At 46.4% G+C, this 19430-nt stretch overlaps 1 protein-coding gene across 3 annotated transcripts in view; it reads left to right on the forward strand.

The window, feature by feature from the left end:
* arap2 (ArfGAP with RhoGAP domain, ankyrin repeat and PH domain 2) overlaps positions 1 to 19430 on the forward strand; it is a 133660-nt gene that overhangs the window by 63765 nt on the left and 50465 nt on the right. For all 3 annotated transcript variants that reach the window (XR_009709365.1, XM_061251960.1, XM_061251961.1), the window contains 3 exons: positions 647 to 829; positions 5973 to 6147; positions 10463 to 10588. Coding sequence is in view for 2 of the 3 variants with exons in the window: in XM_061251960.1 (XP_061107944.1) it covers positions 647 to 829; positions 5973 to 6147; positions 10463 to 10588 (484 nt within the window). In the remaining variant the exon portion in view is untranslated. The remainder of the gene's footprint in view (positions 1 to 646; positions 830 to 5972; positions 6148 to 10462; positions 10589 to 19430) is intronic.

The following is a 19430-nucleotide window of genomic DNA, read 5'->3' on the forward strand; positions in this document are numbered from 1 at the left end:
GAAGGGAAATGTACCAAAATAATATTTTATAAATGTGGGACTTAATCTGTTCAGACTTAGCCACCCCAGAGGTTTGCTGAGTTTACTCAGAAGTGATTTGATTGAGATCTTAATATTTCTCAACAAGGATTACAGGGAGTAATGGTGACTGTTTGATGTTGATTTTCTGTTGATGCATGCAGCTGGAAGATATTAACCCTTTGAAGAGGTTTAATCAGTGCACGAGAACTGCATCACTTTCCGATAGTGAATATTACTTCAGCATTAGAATCTTCAGTTAAAGGGGCAGTTCACACAATAATGAAATTAATGTATTTTTCCACTTACGCAGAGTACTGTCTGTTCAGTTTCACTGAGATGTGACACATCTTTTTGAGACGCAGTTTGTTAAAATATAATGGACCTCTATGGACAATAGAGGCCTATTGTTATCATAATTATTATCTATCATTATCATGCCTATAAAAAAGTTGTGAAATCTAGAAAACTCAGTGAAACTATCTGGATAAATAGATACTGTACGTGAGTGGATTACATTTTTGGGTGAACTGCATCTTTAATCACATATTTGTGATCTCACAACTAAAGGGGTTTCACCCTGGAAAGTTCTCACCTTTGTGCTTCTCACCTCATCTCTTCCTCGCAGCTCTTCCTGGATGTCGGCAACAAAAAGGCCAACAGCTTCTGGGCTTCCAGACTTACGCCCGAGGAGACGCTGCACCAGGAAGCAGTGCTGGAGCAGAGGGCCATCTTCATCCGCAAGAAGTACAAGGAGAGGATGTACGCGAAAACATTGACTGGCTTCACCAGCCAAGAGCAGCTGAACAAGGTATAGCATCATCTACTTCAGGGGTCACCAACCCTGTTTCTGGAGATCTAACGTCCTGAAGGCTTTCTCTTCAATTAGCGGCTCAATGAGATATGAAGCCGTTGAATGAGGCGCGCTTTGTTCGGGTTGGAGTGAAAATAGGACGGTAGATCTCCAGGAACAGGGTTGGTGACCACTGATCTACTTCAACCTATAATTCTAGTGTTACTACGCCTGATAAAATAGTACCCATACTCTCCATTCCAAACATACATTTGTACAATCACTGCAAGTGTAGCATGCAGTGTAGCGGCTATTTGAATTTCCTGTCAATTAGCAAAGTCCACATTACATCCCCATAGCATTCTATAAAAAGCTAAAAGTATATTTTTGCATTCGATTCAATTCCCGCAGAGGAATTCATATTTGCAAATGACCGACACCCTGAGATGTAGGATTTCTGAGTTATGTATTAATTAATCATGCTGTGGCAGGGAAGATTGTGGTGATTCGCTTTGTTATTCCGGGCACGCGCCAGAGGACCGCACTGAAACGGCATCCGAAGAGGCAGCGTTTCCACTCATGTCAGCACAATCACAGATTATCCCTTTCATTGTTTTCCACTAGACAGAAAGAGAGAGAGAGAGAGTGAGAGAGAAAGTGAGAGAGAGATAGAGGGAAAGCTGGGGGAGGGAGACACAGAGAGAGAGACAGAAAAGCAGACAGAGAGGCAGGGAGAGAGGGAGAGAAAGTGAAATGTTTTCAAAGTGGAAAACCGGATCGAGAGCGTCGACAGAAGCGCTACAGTCTTGTGTCTGCAAGTGTGTATGTGTGCGCGCTTGTCCACGTGTGAGTGTGTGTGTGTGTATGCGACGTTTGCCTGTGTGTGTGTGTGTGTGTGCACGAGAGATAGAGAGTGCCTTGGGAAGTGCGAAAGCGTCTTCTGAAGAGGAAAGGAGAGAAGAGAGAAGTGTTTCAAGGGTGCGGGGAGAAGGGGCTAGCGGAGAGGAAGAGAATGCGGGCGAGTGTCAGCTATCTCTCAGCTTTCAGAGTTGTGAGAGCGCGGCGCTTTGATAGAACAGACTCAGCTGAATTGTGGGTACGGAGCATGAATAATGAAACACATCCAGGGCTGTGTGAATTTTACTGCAGCGAGTCGATTCTGCCAAAGGCCTCCCGTTCATTTAGATGCTCACCCTGTCCGTCATATATACATATGCGCAAGGGGGGAAACGAGTATGAAAAGCGCTGTAATTCCTACACGGATCACCCGGTATGGATATAAACACCCTCGAATTAAAACATGCCGGTCTGCGTTTGAACCGCATATTCACGGTTTAATGAAAATAATGTCCAAATACAGACTGCACTGTGTATTATTATTTCTTCCACTTGTAATCTCCTTTTACATGTAATAAACTCGATTGAAGTCGATTCCGTTTCAATCCAGTCAATTCAGGAAACGCATTCAACTGAGAAAAGTAGCACCTGATGTGCTTCAGTCCAGGTATTGTAAAGAGAAAGACTCTCTGAATAGCCGAGAATCATATACAAAATGAACCGTTACCTGGTTAATGTAGCTAATCACTTTCACAAAAATAAAGGAGCCCAAGAAGCTTCAAGCTAAAGCATACTTAATGTTCAGAGGTGCGCCATGTTACGCCACCTTCTTCAGAATCCGAAGAACACTTAATAATTTGAATTGAATTGGCATTCAATTAACGCATTTAAAGTGGATGGAAATGAATGAAGGTTCGAGGAGCATTTTTCAGTTAATGAATTGAGTTTAGCTTCCCGAGCCGACTGCATTGAAATGGAGTTCACCCCGAGACATATCGCGATGACCTCTCATCAGTTCAGACTCTGCTAGCGGGGAGCGGCTTCCTCACCTTCTCCTTTTTAGAGCCCGCAACTTATGGAGGTCATCACCGGGGTGACGGAGATAATGAAATTATGCTGAATCAAAGGATGGTGCCTGGCGTTACGCTGCGAGGGGAATGTGTACCTGAACACGTAGACATGCACACAGAGACACACACGCACACGTGCACACACGGACACACATGTGCATACGGATCACACACGCGCACACATGCACGTGCACACACATGCACACGCTTCGCACACACAGACACGTGTGCGCACACACACACATGCTCACACACGCATGTGCACATGCATCACACACACCCGCATGCACATGCATCACACACACACACACACACACTCATACATATGCACACACACACACACGTGCACACAGACACATGTGCACTCACACACACACACGCACACGCACTCTGCCTATGGCTACGTTGCTCAGGACACACAGGAACACTCAGACACAAAGATGGCCGCCCTGTCTCAGTGAATGGAGTTAGGGGATTGGTGTCCCACAAACTTACATAAGGGAGTTTGCCTGGGGACTTTCTGGGTAGTCAGAACAAGAGTTAGTCGGAGGTAGGGGGGGGGGGGGGGGGGGGGGGGGGGGGTGCTGGTGGAGGAGGAGAGGTTGATGAATGTACATGCAGAGGGTGAGGCAGTGTGTTATTTTTGTAAGTGGAAATAACAACAGCGCCTAGGAGAAAGTGTGTGCTTTTGACGACGTGCCAGGGGCGTCGGGTCTCTCCGGGGCCTTTTAGCTCCTCTCGCTCCGACGGAAGCCGTCTCTCTCCGCTCCGTCCACTCGGACGGTCGCCGGGAATTGACATTCCGTCTCCGGCTTAAACGACGGCCGTGTTTTTTGAGAGAGGGCTCGCTCCGTCCCAAAAACCCCCTGCTCCCCCCCCCCCCCCCCCCCCCCCCCCCCCCCCCCCCACTTCCCCCTCCCTTCTCCATAGACAGATAAATAGATAAACGAGAGAAAACACATTTAAACAATGAGCTGGCTGATGGTTTCCTGCCCGGGCTAATCCCCCCCGTGCTTCCCCAGAGACGGGGCTACGGGCAGCCGCAGACAGGAAGCTTATTGCGGGGGTCTCTGTGGAGATGGCGGGGCTGTTAGCACGGAGAAGGGCTCTGAGATCCAGTGCGCTGGGACAGCTCGCCGCCTCGCTGTCTGTCTGGGCCGTCACTCAATGGGCCTTAAGGGCTGAAAGCACATCGATACCCCGCTTTACCGCCGTTATTTCACATTTCGGGCACCGCGCCGGCACAGCCCGACAGGAAACGGGTTTGTACGCCACGGCCGTGAGTTACTGTCATGGTTACAGAGCGCGACAGTAAGTCGTCTGGCGGTCGGAGGGTCGCCGGTTCGATCCCGCCCTGGGTGTGGCAAAGTGTCCCTGAGGTAACCATCCCCCAACTGCTCGTGACGAACTGGTTGGTGCCATACATGGCAGCCTATTGTTGTTGGTGTGTGTGTGTGTGTGTGTGTGTGTGTGTGAATGGGTGAATGGGTGAATGAGAAGCATCAATTGTACAGCACTTTGGATAACAGCGCTATATGAATCTTAACCATTTACCATTTATGGTGCTGAGGCCTTCTGTATATTGAGGTTTGGTACCATATTGAGGTATGTGGTTTGCTAATGCATAAATATTCATGTAACCAATTAATTAATAAAAAGTGAATTTCATGCTTTTAAGTAATGTATTTGTACATCATTAATTAATCATTCACAAGTACATTAGTTAATGGCAATTAATGCACCTTATTGTGAAGTGTGATCAAAATTTCTGTGAATATACATGTTACACTGTTCTGTGACAAACAAACACGTAAATAAAATAATAAATAAATAAAAAAATACATAATACATGAGATTTGATGTCATACATTAGATGACATTTTCAAATACAATTAAATAGCTATAAGTTTTCCCTTATAATTATAATGACATATTGTTGTAGGCTAGTCAGAGAGATGCGTAGAAAAGGGTCAGGCAGTGGCGGTTTTCCGGGTTCCAGAAGTTTCCATGGAGGGAGAGAGGCAGCGTGACTGAAAGGCCGCGGTGTTCTGTCTCTCCCATGAGGCCGTCGTGTGCGGCCTGATCAAACAAATAGGTGTGGCGTTAGCCACCCAGGACTGCCACTGTACACACTCACATTCTTCCATCTGTTACAGGGGAAAGCCCATTAGGTTTCATGTGAGCGGAGACATCTGGCCTGACCTCAATACACACAGAGTAATAGATCTGCACCGGGGCCCTGCTGAATCCTGCTCCTCACCTGTGTGTGTGTGTGTGTGTCTGTCTGTGTGTGTGTGTGTGTGTGTGTGCGCGTGCGTGTGTGTGTCTGTCTGTGGGCTTGTGTTGGGTGTGTGTGTGTCTGTCTGTCTGTGTGTGTGTGTGTGTGTGCGCCTGTCTGTGGGCTTGTGTGTGTGTGTGTGTGTGTGTGTGTGCATTCATGAATGGGTCATCTGTGTGTGTGTGCCTGTCTGTGGGCTTGGGTGTGCTGTATGTGCGTGTGTGTGTGTGTGTGTGTGTGTGTGTGTGCATTCATGAATGGGTCATCTGTGTGTGTGTGTGTGTCTGCATGTGTGTGGTATTTGCTTGCATGTTGTTTCTGTGGGTATGCTTGCCTGTGTTTGTGTGTATGTGTGAATGGCCTGTGTGTGTGTGTGCGTGTGTATATGTGTATGGCATGTGTGTGTGTGCTATTTGCATGTGTGTGTTGTGTATGTGTGGTGTGTATGTGTGTGTGTTTGTATGGTCTGTGTGTGTGTGTGTGTGTGTGTGTGTGTGCATATGTGTGTGCATGGTACGTGTGTGTGTGTGGGTATGTATGTGTGTGTATGTATGCGTGTGTGGGTATGTGTGTGTGTGCATGTGTGTGTGCGTATATGTGTGTGTGCATGTGTGTGGGTATGTGTGTGTGTGCATGTGTGTGGGTATGTGTGTGTGTGTGTGTGCATGTGTGTGTATGTGTATGCGTGTCTGTGTGTATGTGTGTGCGCGTTTATGTGTGTGTGTGTGCGTGTGTGTGGGTATGTGTGTGTGTGCATGTGTGTGTGTGTATATGTCTGTGTGTGTGTGTGTGTGTGTGTGTGTGTGTGTCTGTGTGTGTGTGTATATGTCTGTGTGTGTGTGTGTGTGTGTGTGTGTCTGTGTGTGTGTGTATATGTCTGTGTGTGTGTGTGTGTGTGTGTGTGTGTGTGTATATGTCTGTGTGTGTGTGTGTGTGTGTGTCTGTGTGTGTGTGCGTGGCTCTCTCACGCTCCCAGGCTCTGTGTGCGGCGGTGGTTCAGTCGGACGTTCTGGAGACCATGTCCTTGGTGTTCAGCGGGGCGGATGTGATGTGCGCCACGGGGGACCCCACCTACTGCACCCCGTACCTGTTGGCCCAGAGAGCCGGGCAGCGGCTGCAGATGGAGTTCCTGTACCACAACAAACTCTCAGGTGAGCCGCGCCCACAGCCCAATACACAACAGGGATTAACACGATAACCATTCTGACCCATTCCGGGGCAGCCTGTAGTGTAGTGGCTAAGCTACGTGACTGGGCCCTGGAAGGCTTGCGGTTCAAGCTTCGGTGCAACCACGATTATATCCACACTTTCGGGCCAGTGAGCAAGGCCCTTAACCCCGCATTGTCCCCCCTGCTTAGTCCGATCCGCTGTCTGTCGCTTTGGATAAAAGCGTCGGCTAAATAACAAGTTATTAGTATTACAACCCTGCTTCTTTCCCAAGACCCCCTACCCACAGCCCAACCCCACCCAACCACCCAACACAACGACACGCAGGCACCGCCAAGCACACAAAAGCAGCGGCAGGCTCTAAGCTGTCGGGAGCCGAAACGAAGCGCTGAAACCCATCTAATATATAATTCACTGTGTAAGCAACAGAGTTGTGTTGTTCCGGGACGCGGGGAAGTACATTAAAATAAGCAGTGAGCATTGTGTTTATGAAAATCGTCGCCCCAGGAGATTGGCTGCTTCTTCGCGCTACCTGATTGCGAGTCTGCCTCTTCCGCAAGCCGGTCCTGTTTAAAGCTCCGAGCACAGCTTCCTCAGTGGATCTCGTCCTATAAAACGCGCTGCCAGGAAATAATATTTTACCCTGGAGGCACTGTGCACAAGACAGTGATTAAAGTGACAGGCAGTGAATGGGCAGATGGAAGTGCAGAGATAACTTTTATTCAGGCTCAACAGCTTTGCGGCTGCAATCCTTGAAATGTACAGAGATCTCGGCAGAGGTAGGGAATTACCGGCGTCTTGCTTTGTTTTATTTGCTCTCGAATGCAATAAAGAAATTGACAGTTGCCGTCCTGAGCCGGTTTTCTCAGGGAGCGGGAATGCACAATGCATCAGGGCCGTGTCACCAGCCCTGTCCTCCCACGCACATGTATGCATGCAGACACACACATGCATGTGTGTGCACTGACATATGGACGCACACACACACACACACACAACACACACACACACAAATGCACGCACACACACACACACACACACACACACAAGCACACGTACACATGCACACACACTCACACACACATGCGCAAACACAAACACACAGATATAGACATGTGCATGCACACACACACACACAGACACATAGATATAGACACATGCACGCACACACACACACACATACATACACAAACACACACACACACACACAGATGCGCACATGCACACACGCACACACACACATAGATATAGACATGTGCACGCACACACAAAGACACATGCCCGCACACGCACTCACACACACACACACACATACGCACATAGATATAGACACATGCACGCGCACACAAAGACACATGCCCGCACACACACACACACACACACACTGCTCTAATTATGATGTGAAAGTGAGAAGACTACAGTGCCAAGCTGACTCCAGGAGCCTGGGGACCGGGGGGGGGGGGGGGGGGTCACCGCCGTTGGGGGGGGAAGGCATCTTGTTCCCCCAACTGCGCCAAGTACCTAACTGCCCCTCTGGCTTCGCCGGTGGGGGTTGCGTTTGCCGGTATAATTGCACTTCCCGATCATCGGCAGCTCACCGCAAAGCGGCACACCTGGGAGGCAGACCCCCAGCGGAGCCCAGCAGGTCCAGGGCATTTGGCACAGCACTCTCTCTGGGGAGTCTCTCCCGCCCCTTGTAAGCCCCTGTAAACCGATTGTCTCCCTTTCACCTGCGTGTATTCCGGAGGGGTCACGTGTAATGAGAGTGCGTGTCATGGAGTGGTGGAGACAGGACATGAGGAGAGGGGGGTGGCTGTCTCAGGCAAGCCTAACTGTGTGTGAACCCGCCCTGCTGTCCATGCTCCTAAACACCCACCCCCCCTCGAATGATCCTCAACACCCACCCCCCCTCGAATAATGGCAGACAAAATGGAGGAGCAGCCTCCCTGTGAGTCTCCTCCCTCCTCTCCCGCCTGCCCCGCGCCTGTCACTCATTGGTCGATTGAGAAGGCGAGATGTGGCCGGTGCGGAGCCCCCCTCTCCACTCGCCCCCTCCCCCCGGCATACACACCCCACCCTGACCCCTCCCTTCCCCCCGGTGGTGGTGAAATAGCTTGTTTGTTTTCCAGGCTCAGAGTAGAGGGGAATTAATTGCGAGGGGATCGAAGATTGTAATTAAACTGATGAGACGTGCGCCCGTCAGTCCGACGGGGGTGGGGTAGGGGGGTCTATTGATGCGTGTGAACGTTTTGGCTGCAGCGTCTTCTGCCCTCGCTCCTCCAGCCACTCGACTTGAGCCGTTCCCTGCCCTTCAGCATAGCTATTCACAAGGGAAAATCTGCCGAATGCTAAGAATCCAACATCACAACATTAACAAGATTGATAATAGTAGGCCTTTTATCTCCTGCGCAATTATCTGTGTGTAATTATGCTGAAAGATAATATTTCAGGTTTTTGTGATTTAGTGTAGGAATGAGTGCTGATTATGGGTGAGAAGTGCAGGGAGGGGAAGGGGGTTAAGTTCAGGACAGAGACGAGGGCATGCAGAATCTACATTTTTCTTTCGGTTCCTCTAATGGTCAGGGTTCCCCCTGGGCAGATTCAACACAGGTCACTTCAGGTGACCCAATCAGAAAACACAACCATGGCTGTTGTTATGACAGCTTGATTAATGCCTAGATGGTGTGGTCTTCTGGACTGGGTTGGATATGGCGCATACCTGACATGCATTCAACAATAACAAGGCCAAGTGTTCATTGGGAACTAACTTTGCTGTGAGCTGCTACTGCTGAATGATATGAAATTGAGATTCCATTTAGTTTGTCGCCAATGTCTTTTTCATAAAAATGGATGCGATTAAATTAAGGATCATTTTCACTCCCCTGATATTAGAGGACTTCACTGTTAGTGGTCCTGAGATGATGGATTTTATATCCCTGCTGTCAAATTCAGCCATACCAGCTTGACCAGCTTCAAAATTTAACTGATCAAACTGGTCATATGCTAATCTAGTATGAGCTGGTCAGCCAGCATAGCCGAGCTGGTCATAAAGTTGGTCTAGTTTGGTATGAGCTGGTCAACCAGCTAGGTCCGATGGCCTTTCTGAGCTGGTAGCTGGTCAAACAGATGCCAGCTGTTTCAAAACAAAGCTTGAGCTGGTCAAACCATGTCAAGCTGGGAGCTGGTCTGAACTGGTCAACCATCTATCAGCTGTTTCAAGACCTAGCTTGTTTTTTGTTTTTTTTCAGCAGGGATGAATTCACGTTACGACCCAGTCTAGGGCCAAATGATTGTGAATGTGTTCTCTTGGTCTTCCGTGTTGGCATCCATTTTTATTCTTGGCACACTACTTTGGCTAACTGTTAGCTAACCTTAGCGCTCGTTCGTGGAAAAAGTTAGAATATGTCGCCGAACGTTAGCTAACACCATCTCGAACGCACAACATAGCTTAGCATCTGACCTCTTTGCTAAATCCATGGTCACACTACAGTACTCTGACCTTTGTAGAGGTGCTAAGAAAAAGCATAACCTTCATGGTCCTCATTCAATATTTGTGAGATGGAATAGTGGGGGGCCTGGGATGAAAGGGTGTGTGTGCGTGTGTGTGGGTGTGTGTGTGGGATAGCGAGAGAGGGGTTTAAGGGCTTCCTTTAAACCTTTATGACAGTTTACAGTAGCAATTGCCCCGCGGAGGTGCTTCAGCGGCACGCCGTACCTGACAGAATCCTAAAGCTACAGCACAATAAGGATTCTGACACTGACAGGAGGAGTCTCTGTATCGGCGCTAATTGTGTTTGAGCACTACGAGGCGGAACACGCGCGGCGAGCGGGAGAAAACCTCCGCCGTCAGGAGTGCCAAAGAAAGGGCACCGCTCCTCAAACCCACAAAATAAATAACGTGTATCCAGGAAAAAAAGGCCGTCCAGTGGATTAGGACCGTCTCTGCTCTGTTTAAGCGGGGTCACAGGTACTCTGTCAGAGTAAATCGTGCTGTGAGAGAATCCGTTGACAGTTGACTTTGCAAGCTGGATTTTTCAGGGACTAGGAAGCGACGTCATGTCGGGGCTGTGTGCCCACCCTGTCTTTCCCTCTACAGACACGCACACACTGACACACGCATACACATCGATGTTACTATGTTTACTTTTAATGTTAAAAAAAAACTCGCTCAAACACACACACACACACACACATTGAAACAGACCCCTAAACAATTACCTATGAACAAGCCTATCAACTGCTGCAGCAGTACAGAGCTTTGAAGGCTCTAACCTCTACCTTTTCTATTTCCTTCTCCAGACTTCCCCAAACTGGACCCAGTGTACGAGAAGAGGTTCCCTCGCGACGCGTCCGTGTTCCTTCACGGGTTCCTGTACAAGTCCGTCAGCAACGCAAAGTCAGCCGCAGAGAGGAAGGGGCGGGAGGGTGAGTCTAGACTTCCATACCCAGTACAGAAGAAGCTCATGTCAATGTGTGCCCACACTTTTTTAATTGAATTCCTTTTTAAGTCATCTAATAATAACAAAAACAAAGGCGGCAGAGCGACCGAAAGTGGCGATGACGCGCGCACATTAACAAAACAGGGTTGTAACCAAGCAATAACAAAAATGGGAGGTGAGAGACTATGACAGAATGAGGGTGAGAGAGAGAAAGAGAGACAGAGAGAGAGCAACAGGGAGCGAAGTGTGGAAGTGCAGGTGCAGGGTATATTAGCACCTCAGGTTCCTGCTGTTTATCACAGGGAGGTAAAGCAGGGCCATGGGGGTAAAAGAGGTCCGTGGGGGAGGTATGTGTGAGTGACTGAATCTAACTGTGTCTCAAACTTTTTAATTAGACTCTCTCTCTCTCTGGGATGAGACTGGGGTTTCTCCTACCGACTCTATAGGACCCACTAGTACTGCTAGTACCCTCCTATCCAACATCTGGAGTCTCTCCTGTAATTAAGGAGAGGGAGCCAGGCAGGAAGTTACCCCAGGGAGACAGGGGAAGGGGTGGGGGGGGTGGGGGGGGTGTACGTGGGGCTACCTAGCAGCTGAAGTAAAGCCTCCAGATGTACCTACCTCCTCCAGTTCTCTCTGGGGTGCCGAGATTTACCCCAGGAGGTACCCCCCCCACTCCCTAGCCGCCAACTGCGAAACATCCACTTATTTTATCACCTGCCTCCTAACTCACTAAAGCGAAGAATGCCTCTGCAGCATATAACGGAAGAAAGAATCTCAGAGTTGCCCAACGGGGTACTTTACGGCATCGAACTGCTCGGAGCTACACTAAACCGCATTGAACTGTGCTGAGCCACGTTGAACCGCATTAAACAGCGGTGAACCGCGATGAACAGAAGTGAACCGTGGTAACCTACAGCGAACCGGATCCAACCGAATCAAACCTCGACGAGTCGAACGGAACCAGGGCAAACCGCTCTGTTTAACAGCGGTTCAGCGCGGTCTGAGGTGGAGAGCGGGCTGGACTGTCCGAGGTCGCCTCTTTGTTTTAGCAGACGCCTCGCTGGAGTGGCGAGCTTCCTGCTCTCGTACCCTGGCAGAGTGCCGGATGTGCAGATGAGCAGATGTGGTGGAGCACTTTCACCGCAAATGAACAATGATAACCAAAAGCCAAAAGCTCTATTACTTAGGAGACCCTAACAGAACAGAACATTCCGGCAGCTGTGTTTGTGAAAACCCCGCCTTCTGGCCCTCTCGGCTGGCTCAGTTGCACCAGGCAAGATCAATCGGGTACAGAAAAGTTTTTGAATACAAAACAATTATGTATTTGACCCAGGTCTGAAGCACACATACAAGAACGCGCATACGCGTGCACGCACACGTATAAAAACTATCATAGCAAACTTTATGAAGTAGATAAAGAACTTTTATTTGGGTCACACTGAAGTTTTGGGTTTGAATATATGGTTTAAGCTAGATGAAGGCTACACAGTTGTCTTGGATTCATGCATGATTCTCACTCTCTTACATCAATGTTTTTATTTTGTCTCTTGTGATTTCATCATGCAATAAATCTCTGGCTTTCATAAACAGCATAACCTGTGATCAATGCTCAGGTTATGAGGAAATACCTAAGCTAATTGTGCAATGGCAACTAGGAGCTGCCTGTAATATGCTCTAACTAGATACAGAAGTACAATACAGTACAATTGTACTCATTAATTAGCTGATTGATGAACGCCGATGTGATTAAACTAACAACTTACTGATTCGGAAACAAACTGTTTTGTTATGCCTCCACGGTGATGACAGCTGTGGCCTGAGGCATTATGTTTTCGGGTTGTCCCTCCGCCCGTTGTCCGTCCCTCTGTCCCATTCGTGTGAACACCCTATCTCAGGAACGCCTTGAGGGAATTTCTTGAAATTTGGAAAAAAAAGTCCACTTGGACTCAAGGATGAGCTGATTAGATTTTGGTGGTCAAAGGTCAAGGTCAAGGTCGGTGTGACCTCACAAAAGTCATTTTTGGCCATAACTCAAGAATTCATACGCATATTTTGACAAAATTTCACTACATGTCTAATAGGATAAAATGATAAAGTGATGACATTTTATATCCAAAAGGTCAAAGGTCAACTTCACTGTGACATCAGAATGTGTGATGGTGCAAATCATTCCATGTTTTTCAACATGTGCGATTTTATTCAAAAATCTAGAGTCAAATACTTTTCTGGGTCTCGTCATTCCACTACTCTGCCTTTAACTAAATATTCAGGTTGTAATGAGAAAAAATATTTTATTTGACATTTAATGTTGTTTACATTATAGATAACACCAATGAGTCTGGACAGGCTGCAACTTGATTGGTTTGCGGGGGCATGCAACTGCGAGGCCGTTCTTTCACTCTAGTTTTTATTTATTTATATCTTCATATAAAGACCAACAAATGCAATATTTTGCAGTAAGTACAAAGTAAAGTGGTCAGTGTTAAATCAACATTTTACACACAGTCCCTACTCGAGCTCATATAAACTGTTTGAGTTGAATTGATGCTGAAGGCCACCGTGGGCCATGTACAGCATTGAAATGTTATGTTAAATCAAGTCGGTGTGAGCATGCAATCCCCATAAAAACTCATATCAACATTTTACACTGTACGTGGGGGCGACATGGCTCAGGCAGTAGGAGCAGTCGTCTGGCAGTCGGAGGGTTGCCGGTTCGATCCCCCGCCCGGGCTGTGTCGAAGTGACCCTGAGCAAGACACCTAACCCCCAAATGCTCCTGACGAGCTGGTCGGGGCCTTGCATGGCAGCCAATCGCAATCGGTGTGTGCGTGTGAGTGTGTGTATGAATGGGTGAATGGAGAAGCATCAATTGTACAGCGCTTTGGATAAAGGCGCTAAATAAATGCCAACTATTTACCAAATACTCTCAAAAACTGCGATCCCTGCCTTTTCTCCTCTCAGTTGGCTCACTCGCGCCAGGCAAGATCAAGCGAGGACAGAAAAGTATTTGAGTCCGACGCAATTACGTATTTGACCCAGGTCTGCACTCCACCCCCCTTTCCTACCATCTCCCATGAGCTTGCTTGGCCTTGGCTTAAGCCTGTATTTGTAAGGCCACCATAAACAGCTTGTCAGGAGAAAGTGACGCCTGCTCGGTGTGCGTATCCTGCCCCCAGAGCGCTTAAGGCTCAGCGTGAGCGAGTTCCCTCTTCGCCCCACAGAGACACATGAAAGGCGTGCTTTGAATAACTCCCAAATTGCGTTTTTCACAGACGAGCTGCTCCCCTCTCAAAGAGCCGGCTCTCCGGAAATTTCCGACGCCGCCTCATAAAAGCATTGTAACACTCGCGCCGATAAATACTCCGTTATTTCATCAATTATGAAAGTCTTACAAGTTCAGACGGCGCATTAATGGTGTTTTAAGTGTAGCCGGCCTGTTGAAAAATTTACGAGAGGGCCTAAACCATGCATTTAAACTTCTTAAATCATGAGGAAATGTTGGCTCTGTTGGAGAGCGGTATTTTTAAGAGTGTGCCCCTGGATTACTTTAAAATGCTCCCTCTAATGCTTTGATGCTCTTTAGACATATAGTGAATTTAATAATTCATCGCAGGAGGCCAAGTCTGTGATACAGGCCAAATAGCATGGCATTGAGAGAAGGCGAGTGTCCACCTCTGAGAAAATCAACATTAATCTACTTCGGTAATGTGGTGCTTTTCCACCATTTTGTCCCGACGCTTACTTTTCTGAAGCTGGATGCACGTGCTGCAAAAACATGCAGAGTTTGCATCTGGGAAATAAATGATGAGAGGAAGGTTCTATTTTTAAGGACGCGATCTCAGTCGGAAAATTCGAGCACCACCGCAAATAAAAAGGGTAGTCTGAATTACGTCTGCGTTTTAAGCGGCCTAGTACACACAGCACGGGGCGCAATTAGGCTGGCATTGTGTACGCGATTAGTTAAAGGCGGTACGACCGCGTTGCTACCAATCGGAATGCTTTCCGCTTAAACAAACGCTTGAAGTGAACCAATGCTTCGCCTCCCTTTGCTGGTGCAGCTCATCTCTACTGAGAGAAAATGTCCATCCCAATGACTGAATTATAACGAAGTGTATTGCATGAAAGGCCATGGTATATACAGTCACGGGTAAAGGGTGTTGTTAGGCACAAGGCATGTTTGTGGGTGGGATGTTGGGGTCACGTAAATTTGTGGACGTTAATTTGAGGTTGCGTTAGAAAAAAGTTTAGGAACCCCTGAATGAAGTCATAAATTGCAGATAAAAGCTGTCCATAGAATCGTTGTTTTATGAAAAAAGACACTCAATTTGTTCAACAGGGCTGTATTCTACCAAAGGGTCATATGTCAAGATTTGCGACTGTAACCAAAAAAAAGCCAAACACATATCCCCTCTTGTGTAACTTATTGACAGTTTCATTGTCATGCATCCATTATAACTTCCATGTAAAATGTCGGAACTACACAACGAAAAATGTTTTACTTTTTTTTTACTTGCTGACAGCACTCAGGAAACCCAAGGCTTGTTTTTGTATGAATATTTGAGAAAAATAAAATATTTAATAATGAAATAGCCATATCTCGCCTGCAGGGAAAGGACATATGCCACTTCCACACAATGGAAGTATTTTCTGAATCCCATTGTGTGTGGCAACAATTCCAATATACAATTTAGACATTTTGCAGAACCGATTTAACCAACAGGTGGATTTAACATAGCTAGACAATCGCCACTTGAGCTGAACACTAAACGGATCTGCTACCAAGTATTGACAGATGGCTGTGATCCCTGTCCTGTGTAACATAATGGCATAAAACACGTAATACTTGTTTTTCGTAATAATGTAATCACCAATGCGCAGAGCCGCTCTAATGCAATGTAATGTAAAGTGTGTTTGTATCCTTACCCGTTTTCTGCACCCTACAAGGCTAACATGGCAGTTATATATTGAACACATCTCCAAAGTGACAACAGCAATAATACTATAGCCACAGAGCAGACAAGCAGGCGGAATTACACAACATAGACAGAAAAAACAACCAGAGGAGCTCCAGAGGGTGGGGGTTGGGGGGGGGGGTTGTGTTACCTCTCTATTTTGGAGCGATCTCGGTAGACGACGACGCTTGTCACATTTTAAAGGAAGTGAGTTTGGGCCCTCCCGGCTTCCTGTGGAGATTATTAACAGGGATAAAAGAAGAAGAGCTTTGGGAGAAAAGCAAACAAAGCTCATTAAGCATTGAGTCACTGACTCCAGGAGTAAAAAAGTAACTAACGTGTACATTTTTATATATAAGTAACAGGCTAATGGATTCCTGTTAATAAAAAATTATACCACCTCTACCAAAAACCAACGTTTAGAAGTTAGGGGAAGGGAATAATATGTTCATGGAACATATTATCTCTTTGAGTGCTGTAAAGGCTATTACATTAGAGTTATTTCGCTGACAATTTTATCCAAACCGACTTACAGGTGATTAGACCAAGCAGGGGCCAACAGCTGCACTGATTCTATTGTGGGTACTCTGGGGCTTGAACCACCAACCTTCCAGTTCCTAGTCAAGCACCATAGGCACTAGGCTTTAGGCTGCCCCCTCTATGTATAATGACGCAAAGATGGTGCTGGCCCTCTCTATATGATGTGTGGGGCCCTGGGGCCCCACTGTGGGAAACGGTATGTCTCCTCAAGGGTTGCTCAGGGCTTCAATGTTATGCACACACACACATACAAACACACACACATTTTTAACCGTAACTAGCACCCTTCTAACCTCATTATTGCTTGTTTGTTGTGCAATAATGGCTATTGGTGACCAAGATAATCATCTACATTGTGGCAATCATTTGTTCCTTTTGTTATTTTGTTTGTTTGTTTGTTTGTTTATTCGGTCCTTCATTCATTTGTTCATTCTTATTATCTATTATAATTTATGTGTTTTTATAACTTCTTTGAATAGTAATTAAAAGTTCTTGCATGACTGTAATTTGACCCCTGTTAGCTCACTTTGTTCTAAACGATATAGATATCTCAGGTTGATAGGAAAACTGCAAGCCCACTCTGCTATGTGTGAACCAGATTATTCGTTGATTGTGCTTTCGCCCCGAGGCTATGACATCACGCTGTTAAAGGAGTCGCAAATGAAAGCGCGCACAATACGAAGGGAGCAATGCGCCATATGTTTTTGTTACTCAACTGCATTCAAATAAAAGCAAAATCCCCCATTAATCCCCTACATTTACTCTCTTAGTGTTCAGGGTGCTGGAGGGATATTTCATTTTGTAATTATTTACATGGACTTTTTTTTTTTCCCCAAGCTGCTTGTGGCACAGCATTGGTGTTCATAAACAGTCTTATTGTAATTACTTGTGTTAATTACAATAAGTATTATGTCGCAAACCGTTAATCTCTGTTGAAATTATGACCCGTTGTGTGTCTGTGCCCCCATGTTTTGCCTAAAAATACTTCAATACCAAACTTTTATTTTGCATTTTTTGCTGCTGGCTGAATGCCCGGTGTGGGTTCAGGCTTGTTTTGGGTCAGTGGAAAAACACCAGACATCATGGCCTTCTACTGTCGTGACCTCGCTGTATCTTTTGTCTATGTTCTAGCGCTCGGCTGCAGAAGCCCTCACCCACCCACACACACACACACACACACGCGCGCACACTCACCGGGCCCTTCTCTGATAGGAGTGGAATCCCTGCAGAATACTTTTTTTTTTACATTACATTACGATCACTTAGCAAATGGGCTTATCCGAAGCGAGGTCCACTGGTGGGGAATATCAGTATGCTGTAACTCAGGAATACAAAAGTGTAATATTACCAAGAAGCACCGAGGCCCATTTATAATCAATAAGTGTAATGTCAGTCGAACAAACAACAATTTGTAAGTTACGGCTAGACAAATAAGCTATTTTATTTTACATAGCCATACGTATAACATTATCGGAATAGTAATCTAGAGAAAGAGAGAGAAAAGGAAAGGTTATGGGAAGGGGGAGTCAGGGAAGCCAAGAGGTGAATCTTCAGTCTTGACCTGGTTATTTGATGTACATTCCATTACATTACATTACATAAATGGCATTTGGCAGACGCTCTTATCCAGAGCGACGTACTGTTGATTAGACTAAGCTGGAGACAATCCTCCCCTGGAGCAATGCAGGGTTAAGGGCCTTGCTCAAGGGCCCAACGGCTGTGCAAATCTTATTGTGGCTACACCAGGGAACTACCCACCTCGCGGGTCCCAGTCACGTACCTTAACCACTACACTACAGGCCGTCCTGTAGCAGGTGAGGATTGGCAGCAGGGGGCGCTGCTTGGGAGATTGTCTTCTGCTGGCAGTCAACCGCAGGGATATTGGGGAGTAGGCTAGGCTGTGGGTGGGGGGGTGCGGGATACTGTTCCCACCAGGCTGTATTCACCTGTACCATCACACAGTTTTGAATCTTCATTTGCTTCCTGAAAACAATAGTGTAAGAGACACGGTTGATGCGAATAAAACTTTTCAAAGCTCCGAGAGAAGCAGAAGTCTTGCGCTGTGTCACTGTGACATTCAGTAAGCAAGTGCGATGTAGAAATGAAAGATTTCACCCTCAGTTTGCATTCTTTAATTAAAAACCACAGGCGCATTGTTGTGTTAATAAAGTCCTGTAGTGTACGCACATCTCTCACAATGAAAAAAAGTGACAAAAGTGCGAACATCGGGAAATATTTAATGAAAAAATTAATTCATCTGTCACCTGTATGCCGAAGAATAGGCTAATTTTCAGGTATCGGGAGTACAGAAATTATACCTCAGTTTACCAGGTATAGTGACTAAACATGTGACTAATATGCAAAGATCATAATCAGTTGTGTTGTGATGAAATATGTAAATGAAGATTAAGCACTTTAAAAAAAAATGTTTATGCCAGTCGCTTCTAGGTGAACATATCGAGCGGGAAGTAAATCTATTTATGAGTCCAGACTCTTTGCTGAGCGACATAAAATAAATAGTCAAACTGACACGGTTGTGTGATGATGAGTTTTAATACTTTAGCTCTGGAAATCGAAGATGTGCAGCTGCATTAATATATAAAAGCTTGCATGATACTTTTATTGATATGCAGTTTGAATGCAGATCATGTCGAGTGGATGAATCGCGAGGTCGTGTTCCCCTCCTACGCCGATGTCAACAACAACACCAGCCCTTTGCCACGCATGGACATCGGTATTTCAGGCTTTGTGTATTTCACAAAGATTTCTCTCCACTGATGAGAATTCCCAAGATAGGAGAGGGAGAAGGAGAGTGAGAGAAAGAGATAGAGTGAGAGAGAGGCAAAGAGTGAGCAGATTCATGAAACGAAAAGAAAGAGAAAGTGATGAAGACAGAATAAAGAAACGGAATAGAAAGAGAGAGAGCGAGGAGAGAGCAAGATAGCATGATAAAAACAGAGACAGATAAATACAAATAGACAGAGGGAGGCGAGAGAGAAAGAGAGGGAGAGCTTTGTGTTTTACCTCTTCCGGTTAAAATAAGGAATGGAGTGATATGCTATCTGAGCCGTATTTCCCAGTTTGTATTCTGTGGAGCACCTGCACTAAAGAGACACGCATGCGATTCGCCCTGTAGGTGCTCCTGAGCAGAGGGCCAATTATGGTATTCAGAGATTTCTTTTTCAATTCACCGGGAGTTCAAGCCCCAAGTAGTGTGCGTCATTAATTCACTTTGTAGAGATTTTCCCTCTGCACCGTAAAGCCTCATACATTGTGAATCATTTAGAGCAGGGGTGTGTGTGTTTGCGTGTGTGTATGTGCATGTGTGTATGT

The sequence above is a fragment of the Conger conger genome, chromosome 8 (assembly GCF_963514075.1).
Source record: "Conger conger chromosome 8, fConCon1.1, whole genome shotgun sequence".
Taxonomy (NCBI): domain Eukaryota; kingdom Metazoa; phylum Chordata; class Actinopteri; order Anguilliformes; family Congridae; genus Conger; species Conger conger.